This window comes from Tursiops truncatus, chromosome 9 (assembly GCF_011762595.2).
Source record: "Tursiops truncatus isolate mTurTru1 chromosome 9, mTurTru1.mat.Y, whole genome shotgun sequence".
In the NCBI taxonomy this organism is placed as follows: domain Eukaryota; kingdom Metazoa; phylum Chordata; class Mammalia; order Artiodactyla; family Delphinidae; genus Tursiops; species Tursiops truncatus.
The window spans coordinates 23782449-23797288 of NC_047042.1; the positions used below are offsets into that span (position 1 = coordinate 23782449).

The window sequence follows — 14840 nt, forward strand, 5'->3', positions numbered from 1 at the left end:
AACCACAAAGCAAAAACCTATAGTAGATACACAAAAGATGAGAAAAAAATCTAAGCATAACACTAAAGAAAGTCATCAAAACACAAGGGAAGGGGCTTCCCTGGTGGCGCAGTGGTTGAGAGTCCGCCTGCTGATGCAGGGGACACGGGTTCGTGCCCCGGTCCGGGAGGATCCTGTGTGCCACGGAGCGGCTGGGCCCGTGAGCCATGGCCGCTGAGCCTGCGCGTCCGGAGCCTGTGCTCCGCAACGGGAGAGGCCACAGCAGTGAGAGGCCCACGTACCTCAAAAACAACAACAACAACAACAACAAACAAACAAAAAAAGAAACACAAGGGAAGAGAGTAAGAGAAGATGAAAGGAGCAGAGAAGAACTACAAAACAGCCCCAAAAAACAATTAGCAAATTTGTACATATCTATTAAACATTATTTTAAATGTAAAGGGAATAAATTCTACAATCAAAAGACAGAGTGGCTGAATGGATTAAAAAACAAGGCCCATCTACATGCTTCTTACAAGAGACTCACTTCAGACATAAGGACATACATAGACTAAATGTTAAGGGATGAAAAAAGGTGTTTTATCCAAACAAAACCAAAAGAAAGATGGGGTAGCTATACTTATGTCAGACAAAATAGACTTTAAAATGAATAATGTGAAAAAAAAAAAACCAAAGATGGTCATTACATAATGATAAAGGGGTTAAACCAACAAGAAGATATAACATTTGTAAATATTTGTGCACCCAAAATAAGAGTACCTCAATATATAAAGCAAATATTAACAGACCTAAAGGGAGAAAATGACAGCAGTATAATAATAGCAGGGGACTTTAGTACCCCACTAAGATCAATGAATAGATCATCCAGACAGAAAATTAACAGAACATCAGTCTTAAATAACACATTAGACCAGAAAAATTTAACAGATGTATACAGAACATTCCATCCAAAAGCAGCAGAATACACATTCTTCTCAAGTGCACATGGAATATTTTCCAGGATAGATCATATGTTAGGTCATAAAACAAGTCTCAGTGAATTTAAGAAGACTGAAGTCAATTCAAGCATCTTTTCTGATTATAATAGTATAAAACTAGAAATCAATTACAAGAAAAAAAAGGAAAAAAACCCCACAAATATGTGGAGATTAAACAACATGCTACTGAACAACCAATGGGTCAATGAAGAAATCAAAAGAGAAATCAAAAAATAACTTGGGACACATGAAAATGGAAATACAAGAAATACAACACACCAAAATCTATGGGATAGAGCAAAAACAGTTGTAAGAGGGAATCATAGTGATACAGGCCTAGCTCAAGAAACAAGAAAATATCAAATAAACCATCTAACTTTACATTTAAATGGACTAGAAAAAGAAGAATAAATGAAGCCCAAATTAGTAGAAGGGAGGAAATAATAAAGATCAGTGTGGAAATAAATTAAACAGAGACTAAAAGACAACAGAAAAGATTAATGAAACTAAGATCTGGTTCTTTGAAAAGATAAACAAAATTTTTTTGATGCACCAAAGAGAAAAAGAGAGAGGGTTCAAATAAATAAAATCAGAAACGAAAAAGGAGACTTTACAGAAATACAAGGAATCACAGAAATACAAGGAACCATAAAAGACAACTATGAACAATTAAACACCAAGAAATTTGACAACCCAGAAGAAGTGGATAAATTTCTAGAAGCATACAATCGGCCAAGATTCAATGATGAGGAAATAGAAAATCTGAATAGACCAATTACTAATAAAGAGATTGAATCAGTAATTGAAAATGTCCCAACAAACAAAAGTCTAGGACCAGATGGCTTCTCTGGTGAATTCTACCAAACATTCAAAGAAGATTTAATATCTATCCTTCTTAAAACTCTTTTTTTTTTTTCGGTATGCGGGCCTCTCACTGTTGTGGCCTCTCCTGTTGTGGTGCACAGGCTCTGGATGCGCAGGCTCAGTGGCCATGGCTCACGGGCCCAGCCACTCGCCGGCATGTGGGATCTTCCCGGACCAGGGCACAAACCCGTGTCCCCTGCATCAGCAGGCGGACTCAACCACTGCGCCACCAGGGAAGCCCTATCCTTCTTAAAACTCTTGCAAAAAATTGAAGAGGAGGGAATGCTTCCAAACTCATTTTATGAGGCCAGCATTACACTGATACCAAAGCCAGTAAAGGACACCAAACACACACACACAAATTACAGGCCAATATCCCAGATAAGCATAGGTGCAAAGATCCTCAACCAAATATTAGCAAACACAATTCAACAATACACTAAAAAGAGCATACACCATGATCAAGTGGGATTTATTCTAGGGATGTAAGGATGGTTCAACATCTGCAAATTAATCAACATAATATACCACATTAACGAAATGGAGAAAAATCACGATTGTCTCAAATAAATGCAGAAAAAGCATTTGACAAAATTCAACTTTCATTCACAATAAAAACTCAACAAAGGGGGTATAGAGGGAACATGCTTCAACATAATAAGGACCCTATATGACAAACCCACAGGTAACCTCATATTCAATGGTGAAAAGCTGAAAGCTTTTCCTCTAAGATTAGGAACAAGACAAGGATGCCCACTCTTTCCACTTCTAGTCAACATAATATTGGAAGTCCTAGCCGGTGCAATTAGGAAAGAAAAAGAAATACAAGACATCCAAATTGGAAAGGAAGAAGTAATACTGTCACTATTTGTGGACAACATGATTATATAAATTCATAAGACTTCACAAAAAAACTTTTAAAATGAATAAACTCAGTAAATTTTCAGGGTACAAAATCAATATTCAAAATTTGGATGCATTTCTATACACTAACAATGAACTATTAGAAAGAGGAATTAAGAAAACAATCCCCCCTTTATAATTGCATCAGAAAGAATAAAATACTTTATTTCCATTAATCAAAACCATTTTTGATATTCCAGATAGGAATCATGGATTAGGGCAAAGGATAAAGGGCCAAATGAATGCCGGTGAGTTTGTGCATTATATAAACCTTACCTAGTATCTTTGTCTTACATCACATTGACTAAACTTGAGTTGCATAGCCACTCATACTTGTAAAGAAATTTGGAGGACCAAGACAGCAAGGGAGCATCCCCACTTCTATCATCAATGAAAACACAGACTGCGGCTTTGGAAGACTCCATACACACTACCTCACTGGATCACTAGATAAACTCAGTGAAGTATGTATTCAGCACCTACATTGGTGCTATGAATTTTTGAGTGTTAGAATATTACTGTTTCCCATTATTTTCTGCTCTTACAAAAACCAGCCTCAGGAAGAATGCCTTAAATATTAAACTTTTAGTTGTGCATGGCCCAAGACCAAAGACAGAAGCAGGAGAGACTAATTTACCACAGGAACCATGGAGGAGCTTCTCTTTGTTTTGCTTTGAAAAGCAGCTATGAGAGGAGCTGAGTAAGGCATGATGACTAAATGTAATGTACTATCCTGGATGGGATCCTGGAACAGAAAAAGGACGTTAGGTGAAAACTAAGGAGGCTTCCCTGGTGGCGTAGTGGTTGAGAGTCCGCCTGCCGATGCAGGGGACACGGGTTTGTGCCCCTGTCCGGGAGGATCCCACATGCCGTGGAGCGGCTGGGCCCGTGAGCCATGGCCGCTGAGCATGCGCGTCTGGAGCCTGTGCTCCGCAATGGGAGAAGCCACAACAGTGAGAGGCCCGTGTACGGAAAAAAAAAAAAAAAAAACAACTAAGGAAATCTTAAAAAATGGACTTTATTTAATAGTAATATATAAATATTGGTCTATTAATTGTAACCAATGTACCATATTAATATAAGATGTTAGCAAGAGAAGAAACTGGGTGTAGGGTATATGGAAGCTACCTGTACTACCTTCTTAATTTTTCTGTAAATCTAAAACTCTTCTAAGAGTAAAGTTTATTTAAAAGGAAAAAAAGAGTAAATACCTAGGAATAAATTTAACCAAAGAGGTGAAAGACCTGTACACTGAAAACTATATACTGAAAGAAACTGAAGAAGAAACATGGAGATGAAAAGACATTCTGTGCCTATGCATTGGAAGAATTAATACAGTTAAAATGTCCATATTACCCAAAGCAATATACAGATTCAATGCAGTCCCTATCAAAATTCCAATGACATCTTTCACGGAAATTGAACAAACAATTCCAAAATTTGTATGGAACCACAAAAGACCCTGAATAGCCAAGAAATCTTGAGAAAGGTGAATAAGGCTGGGATATCATGCACCCTGATTTCAAACTATATTACAAAATTGTAGTAATCAAAAGTGTATGGTATTGGCATAAAAACAGACACATAGGTAAATGTAACAGAACACAGAGCCCAGAAATAAACTCAAGCATACACGGTCAATCATTTACAACAAAGAAGCTAAGAATATACAATGGGGAAAGGACAGCCTCCTCAATAAATGGTGTTGGAAAAACTGGACAGCCCAATGCAAAAAAAAAAAAAAAAAAGAATCCAGACTATTATTTTATAGCATACACAAAAATGTACTCCAAATGGATTAAAGATTTAAAAGTAAGACCAGAAACAAAAAACTCTTAGAAGACAACACAGGAAATAAGTTCCTTGACATCAGTCTTGGCGACGATTTTTTGGGTCTGACTCCAAAAGCAAAGGCAACAAAAGCAAAAATCAACAAATGGAACTATATCAAAGTAAAAAGCTGCTGCACAGCAAAGGAACCCACCAACAAAATAAAAAGGCAACCTTCTGAATGGGAGAATATATTTGCAAAACATATTATATATACAATAAGGGGTATTACCCACAATATATAAAGGCCTCATACAACTTAATAGCAAAATTACAAATAATTCGACTAAAAAATGGGCAGAACATATGAATAAACATTTTCCAAAGAGTCTTACAAATGGCCAAGGAGCACATGAAAAGATACTCCACATCACTCATCTTCAGGGAAATGCAAATCAAAATCACAATGAGATAGCTCACCTTAGACCACACCTGTCAGAATGGCTACCAACAAAAAGACAAGAAGTAAGTGTTGGTGAGATTGTGAAGAAAAGGGAACCCCTGTCCACTGTTGGTGGGAATGTAAATTGCTGCAGCAACTATAGAAAACAGTGGGGAGGTTCCTCAAAAAACTGAAAATAGAATTACCATATGATTCAGTAATTCCACTTCTAGGTATTTATCCAAAGAGAATGAAAACCCTAACTCAAAAGATATATGAACACCCAAGTTCATTGCAGCATTATTTAAAGTAGCCAAGATATGGAAACAAGCTAAGCTTCCGTCAATGAATGAATGGATAAAGAAGATATGGTATGCATATACAATGGAATATTATTCGCCCACAAAAAAGAATGAAATCTTGCTATTTGCAACAACATGGATGGTCCTTGAGGGCATTATGCTAAGTGAAATAAGTCAGACAAAGACAAAAACTGTATGATCTAATTTATATACGGCATCTTAAAAAAAAAAAAGTCCAAGTCTTAGATACAGAGCACAGATTGGTGGTCCCAGAGGCAGGGCGTGGAGGGTGGGCAAAATTGGTGAAGGGGTCAAAAGATATAAAACTTCTGGGTATAAAATAAATACGTTATGGGGATATAATATATAGCATGGTGACTACAATTAATAGTACTGTATTTGAAAGTTGCTAAGAAAGCAAATCTTAAATTTCTCATCACAAGAAAAATAATTTTTGGAACTTTCTACAATGACATATGGTAACAACCTGCTGCAGTAACCATTCTGCAGTGCATACAAATATCGCATCATTATGTTGTACACCTAAAACTAATACAATGTTATATGTCAATTATATCTCAATAAAAATGTAAACAAAAGAGAAAAGAATATCTCATTTTTAAATAGAAACAATATTTAACACATTTAAAGTAGTCATCAGATTTCATATCTATTCAAATATAGACAATATTACCATTTTTCTGAAGCTCAGCACCTTTTCTTAAAATTACATGCAACTGATATCTTCTGTCAAATTATGGAGTATTTATTCCTGATTTTGTAAAAGATTACATGCTAAAATTTCTTCTTGATAAAGCAGAATCTTTTCAACAATTATTTCCCTTGCATATTAGCAAGCAAAACAAGTTTTGTCTATTTATATACATAGCCTCGCCTTTCCTTATGACCCTTATTGATCTTAAAGATTTTCTGGAAAAAAAATACACAATAATGTTATGAAATGTGAATTTGTCAAACAATTGGAATTTTTTCAAGAAAAATTCAACTCAAACAAAAATAATTTGCATGAACGTTTTATTCATTTGAAAAGGTATATGGCAAAAAATAAGAATTATAAAAATTATGAAATGCAATATCTAATAGGAGTCACAGTTCTTTTTTTATTTTTTGTTGCGGTACGTGGGCCTCTTACTGTTGTGGCCTCGCCCGTTGCGGAGCACAGGCTCCGGATGCGCAGGCTCAGCGGCCATGGCTCACGGGCCCAGCCTCTCCGTGGCAAGTGGGATCTTCCCGGCCCGGGGCACGAACCTGTGTTCCCTACATCGGCAGGCAAACCCTCAACCACTGCGCCACCAGGGAAGCCCAAGTCACTGTTCTTTTAACATGCAAGATTTATCTAGCACAAATGTAACTAATTAATAACACCTGAAGTACATTCTCCCATAGTAGTGATGACCATCTGGTTGACCTTGCACTAGATGAATAGGGAAGGCAAATCTGTAAATCATTGTTTCCCAAATGTTATCACCACCACAAGAAGGGATGGAATTTGGATGGGAGAAGAGATCTCTTATTTCACCCACCTTTAAATTGACTGTGATTCTTAATTGGACAGTAAGACAAGACTGAGAGGATTCTTCTAATGTGTCACTCAGAAATTTTTAATTATGAAATAAATGACAGTATATATCTGTATATATTTAAATTAACATATATTCATATATATGTCAACCTTGTACAAAGTTCTATATTTTGATGTTAAGACTAAACCATTTTGGAAGAAATTTAGTAACCTATTCAGTGCGATACTCAGAGAAGTCATAATAAGATCAAAGAGACACTTTAAGTGATAAGAAATTTGGAACAGGATCTCAAGCAGGTTCACTGTCAAATCTCTTAAGAAAATTAATATGAATTAATGATTAAAATATATACATTTTAACAATTGGTTTTGCTCAAGGTACTTTTCCAATGATACTTTGTCTATTATACAGTTCATTTTTGGAGTTTTTTTGGTATTAATTTAGAAACCGTGGCATTTCATTATGCTTGTTGATATATCTCTTTAAAACAGTATTCAAATTAAGTGAATTCTATCTCTCTAATTATTTCCTAGTAAGACTCTTGGGAAGAATAAAATAGGAATTATAAGACTTTCAGATCATTAGCTTATCTAATCATGCTGTATTCTGCATATGTTATAAATTAAAGTATTATTCTATAAGAATCTGTTTTGAGATTAAGAGCATTTAAAATTTTAGATATGCAGAATTTTAAAAAGCCCATCATAATTTCTAGTCACTTTGTAAATAGCAGTCACTGTCCTACATGGTATTGAAGTTTGGTTTTAAAAGACTGTATTAATTTCCTCTGTAAAAGGTAAATTGTAATTGTCTTTTCAAACACAGACCTAATGAATTCTCTCTACTGACACACTTGTTTTTAATGTTTACATATTTTGGTTTAAGTTTCAGTTAAAAGAAGTTCTATTAGTTTCAAAGTAATAGAGAGAGCAAGTTTAGATACCTCATCTATGAGACCACTCCATCTTCCTATATGCTGAGAGAAATACAGAAAACTGGGGAGAAATTGTACTGTTCCTTAATGCCTTTCTTTTTTATTTGATTAGGTAATTCATAGTTCTCAACTTAGGAGAAGAGGTGTTGGCAGGCTGCAAGATTTGTTAGTAATTAAAAAAAAAAAAGATACTTCAAAGGTCTGTTTTTCCTTTCTTCCCAACTTAACTGGATAGCCATGGGTTTCTGAGGGGAATGCCTAACTCAGAAGCTAAGGAAACAAGTAGAAGCTCACACACTCTAAGTTCTAAATAAGGCCCCTTCAGTGCTTATGATGACCTTGGGGGAAAGCACTTGGTGGTTTAAGAAAGAAAGAGAAAAGGATAGCCATTTGAGTGATAAGTGTCAGTCATACTGCTGTTTGACATTCAAGATAGAGTTTCAAAGACATCCTGCTACATAAGGCTTGAGAGTATACTATTTCTCAAATGAATGAAAATATGCCCAGTGACACTGAGGTTTACGCAGAGACAGAGCTGAAAGAAGTAATAAAAATATAAATGACCTGACTGGCAGGATGATCTTCCTGCCTGATCCATTTCTTTCTTTCTTTCTTTTTTTTTTTTTTTTTTTTGCGGTACGCAGGCCTCTCACTGTTGTGGCCTCTCCCGTTGCGGAGCACAGGTTCCGGACGCGCAGGCTCAGCGGCCATGGCTCACGGGCCCAGCCGCTCCGCGGCATGTGGGATCTTCCCGGACCAGGGCACGAACCCATGTTCCCTGCATCGGCAGGTGGACTCTCAAACACTGCTCCACCAGGGATGCCCTCTGATCCATTTCTTATTCCATCTGTCCAATTAGTATGCGTTACGTGACTGACCAAAATCATCCATCTACAAGTCATTTGAACTATATACATTAAAGCTCATGCGCACATTTGGCAAACCATACCCTCAGAGGACCATAAGCCTTTCATGTTTGTGAAAATTTGAAATCACACTCGTTTCCCTAAGCTTCTGAAGAGAACATCTGCATACAACAGCAATCAAAATATTGCAATATTTCCGACTATTCTTTTAGGTCCTTTTCAATTAATTAGGAGACTTTGCCAACCTCAGGAACTCCTCATGGAAATAGAAGAAACACCAGTAGAACAATGTATGGAGAGACCAGTTTTGAGGCTAAGGCCCAATATGTATTATAAAAAATTGTAATAATTAAACTTGCATAGCTCTTCCTGCTGATGAGGATTAGCAGTTAAGGGGTGTTCCTCAACAAAGCCAAGTGACTACTAAGATCAAAGACCTTAGGCTTTGAGTTCTTCACCATCTCCTCATATGCGTGCATGAAAACACAGAAGAAACTTCAGAAAGGGCAGAATATACTTCAAGCATTTTCATAAACAAATGCAAGAGAGGCTTTTGTCTATTAACCAATAATTTAAAATAGCTGTCATCCAAAAAGCTGTCCACTAGATATTTTAAAGCTAATCAATACTCAATAATATTTTACTGTCTTTAGTAATTTTTGAATCTGGATAAGAAAAAATACTTCAAATAACATTGTCCTCAGAGTGTTTATCAACTTTCTTACCATCAAATGTTAAGTAAACTCTTGCTTGGGGCTGAGATGATCCTTTTACACAGGTAGAACAAACAAATACTCCAACCAAGACCCAAATTGCCTGGAATGCCATTTCTTCAGATTTGCAAGTTAATATCCAAGGGAAAGTACCTTTAAAATAAAGATAACAAGTTTGTTATATTTCACTTCACATATTAGGAGCACACCCCCCCCTTCCCACCACACACGCAAAACCAGCAATCTAGACAGAGCACTCTATTCACAAAAGACACAGCTGAACTTTTACAGTCATGCAAACAGTAGGAGGTGCTGTGACTGTTTCTTAGATGTGAAAATTTGGATTTGATTTCATTTGTGTCTGGAAGTCTTTGTTAAAAATGAAATTATTTCATCTTCCAGCAAAATAATGCTAATATTAAACAAGGCAGCCAGGAAAAAGTTACTGATTCCCAAAGGAAAAGCCAATATTTAAACTTATTTTTCGCTTTAAAAAACACATTACATTGAAAAGACTTGAGAATGGTGCAAATAGGTATTAGTGGATGAAAACTTCTCTTTCTACCATAAATATAGTAGCAGTAGGAAAATCCCACATGAACATTCACTTCCACACACTCATTAGCTCTTTTGGAGTAACCATCTCTGAAATGATATTTCTACACAGAGATCTACTAGTGCTCAATCCTTGATCACTGGAATTAGTTATCTGCCAGTTTATACAGATGACCATACAGCTGTTAAATGATGTAGATGAGGTAACCATGGATTTGTGCCAAATTCAAACCAATGACTTAGTGGTGAGCAATCCAGTGAACCATATATCCCTCAATGCATATTTAAAATAAATCGACTAGAAAGTGGGCTGTCAAAATGTCAAAAGATAAATCAGAGAGACAGGTATTACTGTTTGAAACTGTAGCTATAAAATTGACACATGCTATTAACTAATGTCTGAATAACAAAGATCAGGTAATGTGGAACTTCATATCTATAGGAGCTCTAGTGGCCACAATATGCAAAATAAACTCAGGACCATAAAAGAAACCCCATCATTTTGAATCTACCACAATTATACAATAAGATGACATGACAGAGTTTAATCTAGAAATTTATTTTTACAAGTTACAACAATACTGATCTTCAATATTATGTGGCTTTTAAAATTAAAATTTTACCACTAATTTTATTCAATAAAGAAATGCCACTAAAATTTGAAAAGTAACAGAAGCAATAGAAAAGCTTTAGTAATACAGAAGCAAAGGAACAATTAAACCGAACATGCCATTGTAAACAAAAATTATAAGTTGATTTCCTAGGTGGTATATATGTTATAAGAGGCAGAAACAAAATTGCATGCTTCTTTTACCACACAGATGGAGGAAACCCTAGAGATGTTTGTGTTGGTAATTTTCAAAAGAAACACTTTCTTCCTGCTTCCACAACCTCTTCACCTTGTCATCCCTAAATTAACTTAGAAGAAAATTGATTTTATAGGGTGACTTTCCCTTAGTAATTTACTCCCTGGTTTTGTTGACTTTATGTATAAAGACCCCCACACACAAAGCTATAAATATGCCTAAACTTTGTCTCTTTATTAAGCAGGCTGATAATAATCACGAATTTCTACATATTGCTATTAACAATATCTTATCTGATATGCCTCCACGAGAGCTACATATGCCACAAATTGCAAAGAATAATATTGGAGATGAAATGACAGGTCAAGTGGAGTGAGTATACAGAGCAATGTGATTTCAAGCCAACCTAGAGCTGAGAAGGGACTGAAAGCCAAGTGTCTCATACACGCCCCCGCCCCTCATATTTTATGACTTCTTCCCTTTAACTCAAACACTTAAGACATGCTGCTTGTTGTTTTCACTTGTACTGATTGAACACTAATAACACGTAAGAAAAGGACTCTTTTATAAAATCCTCTCGAGTAATTTTGCCTTAGAAGGCAGGGAAATACTCAGCTTTAAACTCTCCGCAGGTGTCACAACCTAAAGAAACAATTCCAGCCGGGCTCTCAGCAAGGGAAACACTTCCATGACAAACTGCATGCGCTCTTAAGAAAATATCCAGACCTGAGCACACTGATATGTGAAAAGTCTATACCCAGACCCAAAAGTTATATTTTTCTAAATTTGTAATGCTGAAAACAACGAATCCAGCTTACCGATGTGGGACGAGATCAGCACGGAAAAGTCAATTTGCTACAGGTTTGGATCCGCGTGTTTGTAGTCCTTTTCCCCAAAGACCGTAATTTCTAGGGCGTCCCAGAGGTGAAATTCTTTCTTCCCGGTCCTCTGAGTTTCTTTGTAAAGGAATCCTCAGCGTTGCAGTGGCGCGGCACCGGGAGCCCTGCTCTGCGTCTCTCAATCAAGCACTGTGAAGTGAATGGAAAGTGGCCGGCGCATGGGGCGAGCGCTCGGGTGTCCGATTACAGCGACGCGGCGCGCGGCTCTGGCTGCCCCAGCGCGCCGCCCAGCCGGCTCGCTTCACCCGCCCAGCACACTCGGCCGCATCTCCACCCGCCGCGAGGCCCCACCCAGAGCGCGCCCGCGAGAGGGTGGCAGGGAGCCGCCAGGGCGGGGCCGACCCCAGGACAAGCCGCCCTAGAGATACAGGAATGCGCCGCAGCAGTCTGGGGGACGAACTGAACACCTCTGCTGCTTTCGCGCTCTGCAGTGGAGTGAACAACTTAACAGGGTGTGCTCCAAGGTTTTTGTTTGTTACCGGCTGCTCTTGGAAGGCATTCAAGATTAAGCTTGGCCTTAAATATCAAAGTGCAAAGCAGCTTTTGCAAGAGAAGGATCACTAAATCCTTTTAAGGCAAAGAGATGCGTTTTTAAAAGGGCACGAGTCTCGTTCTTTTCCCGTAGAAAATTTTCTAAAACCGGTCGAGATAAACCAACAGCCTCATCGCAGATGCTTATCCTTTTAATGGGTATTGTTTCCTATTGTTTCCTTAATGTCCGAAAGGCAGTAACTCTGTTGACCTCACCACGTTGACTCATAATACAGTACTCTACCTCCACCCTCCCAGATATTACCAAAACATAATTACAAGAAATTATTTCACAGTTTTGTAAAGGAAGGCTGTTCTGAACTATGCCAGCAGATAGAGGTTTACAAATCTAGGCCTCAGGGGGTATATTTCAGCACTACTTTCAGATAAACTTGTTAAACTCTGGAATGACTTTGATGTTTAAGTGAAAATTATTTCTCCGGATCACAATGAGCTACATACTTGAACTTCGGGAGAAATGAGCTTCGACCTCCATAAAATGAGCAGGTACTTGCTTAAAAATCACTGTGGGCTACAGCCCAGCAGATGTCACTATACAGAGGGAACATGGAGTGTAATTTCTCCACCTTGTTCCTCATAATTTTCTTTATGAAGTAAAGCAGATCACTAAATTCTTATAAACTATCATAGAAAACACTTCTGAAAGTGCAAAATCTTTGATGGAGTGGGACAGCTGAACTAAATTTCAGGTAGGAGGAAGTGAAGAAGTGATTAAGACATATCTTTCATGTATCTAAGCACCACTTGTTATGTCGACATAAGTCATGTCCCTAACTCTTTCTGTATAGCTGAGATATGAAGGGATCATGTCAAATAAGAATGCAAATTTAAGTGTTCAAAAATTATATTCCAGGGCCAATATTATCTTTAAACACAACTATGTTTATGAAAGAAATTTCCAATTCAGTGGATGTGTTCTTTTAAAAAAATCTAATACAGTTAAATTATTTTTTGTGATAATTAGTGCAATAAAAATGTGAGTAGCTCCTTGACATAAGTTTGTAATAATGAATTTAACCCACAAAACATCTGACAGTATCAAAAAACCAGATGCAAACATGAGTAAGCACTATGCATGGTTTTCTCTGAAATACTTCTGAAACTGATTAAGACCCAAGTTATACTGACCACTATTATCTTCCTACTGATGCCTGAGTCAGCATTTGTAAATTAGGAAGACAGGGAATAAGTCATTAAGAAAGAAGAATGCTGTGAGCTTTAACAAATTATGTAATTCTTAATTTCAAAACGTGGAGTCATTAGACACTGATTAATCTATAAATCTATGTAAAGTAGAATATATTTACACATTTATTTTTCAGTTTCAGGGAACTGAGATGAAGAAATGCAAGGTAAAATGCATGTCAAATGGTGTTTTTACAGGGGAGTTTACTACCAAACTCAATTTATAAAAACCCAAAGCATTATCTCAGTCTCTCATATATACTCAAAAGGCTTTAAGAAAGTGTGACAAATAGTTTAGATTTAACTACAGTCTATGAAACTTGTGCTGTGATTCCCTCTATCTTTCTTGAATAAACTTCTTTTCTATGCATTTAATTGAATTGTATGCCTAGTACTGAGACACTGAATGCTATTTGCTTAGTACTCAGACATTTACCATTGGCCGCACCTCAAAATAAGTCATGAAAATATTGATAGGCATTAGCCAAGGCAGATTCAAGCACAAGGACGCAATTACTTCTCATGTTTGATTGAAACTTGGGCCATATAGTGAAATTTTAACAGTGGCACTAAGTTCCCATAGCAAGATTTATCTCTGCTCCGCTTTCTCCAAACTGCTTAGGAGCCTAAAACACCTTGACAGGACTTACATAAGAAACATTGCTGGCCAGTGCTACTTTTCTCCCATGCAGTCTTTGACTCTTACAGGTAGGAAAGTCCTTACAGGTGGGAAACAACATGAGCTAATTGTGTAAGCTAATTTGGGAAAGGTGGACACTACATGGATGTACAAGAGTAATGACACAATTAAATTTCGAGGCTACTAATTACAAATTTTGCCCTCATAAACATGTCTTGGGAAAAAATATCCAAGTTAAAATACTAGAATCTCTCTCATTGAGATGTTATAGAAATGTTATAGAACCTTGTACACTGAAGTTTCTCTATTGAAGTATAGTGACTTTATTTTTTAGTATTTTATATTTTTGGTGGTCCTTAAAAATACTATTTAACTTAAACTCTTGGACTGATTTTGAGTAATGTACTTATCTTTTTTTTTTAATGAGTTGTACAGCTATGAATTCTCTTATTTCAAATTTAAAGAAAACAGATCATTTTCAGATTTTCTCCATCATACAGATAACCTATATAAATAAACTTTACCTCGAGAATCTCAGTCCTTCAGAGACTGAAAGTTGTCCTCTTATTAGTTATAATTAGTATTTGTCACAGGAGAAGATAGTTCATGTATATTCTAGTCATTTTGCATATTATATGAACAGCATTCTTAAATGAAGTTACTATTTTACATATGAGAACATTGAAGGTTTGCCCAAAGTCACATGGATAGTAAATATTGGACTAGAAAGAGAAACTGGGCATGACTGACTCATCATTTCATTTTTTTCAATATGAACCTGAGCAACGGTTACACTTGCTTCTTCTCTTTAATTCTCCTCTCCTCTTTACCTCTCCTCTCTCCTATCTTCCTCCTTTTCTCAAATTCCAGATGACAACCTTTTAAACC

At 36.8% G+C, this 14840-nt stretch overlaps 1 protein-coding gene across 1 annotated transcript in view; it reads right to left on the reverse strand.

Annotated features, from left to right (window-relative positions):
• Positions 1-11805, reverse strand: part of SEMA3C (semaphorin 3C) — a 187576-nt gene extending 175771 nt beyond the window's left edge. Inside the window, exons 1-2 of the mRNA XM_019940507.3 lie at positions 11495-11805; positions 9328-9468 (exon numbers count right to left, since the gene is read on the reverse strand). Of these exons, the coding sequence (XP_019796066.1) occupies positions 9328-9430 (103 nt within the window). The 5' untranslated portion in view covers positions 9431-9468; positions 11495-11805. The remainder of the gene's footprint in view (positions 1-9327; positions 9469-11494) is intronic.
• Positions 11806-14840: the final 3035 nt, after the last annotated feature.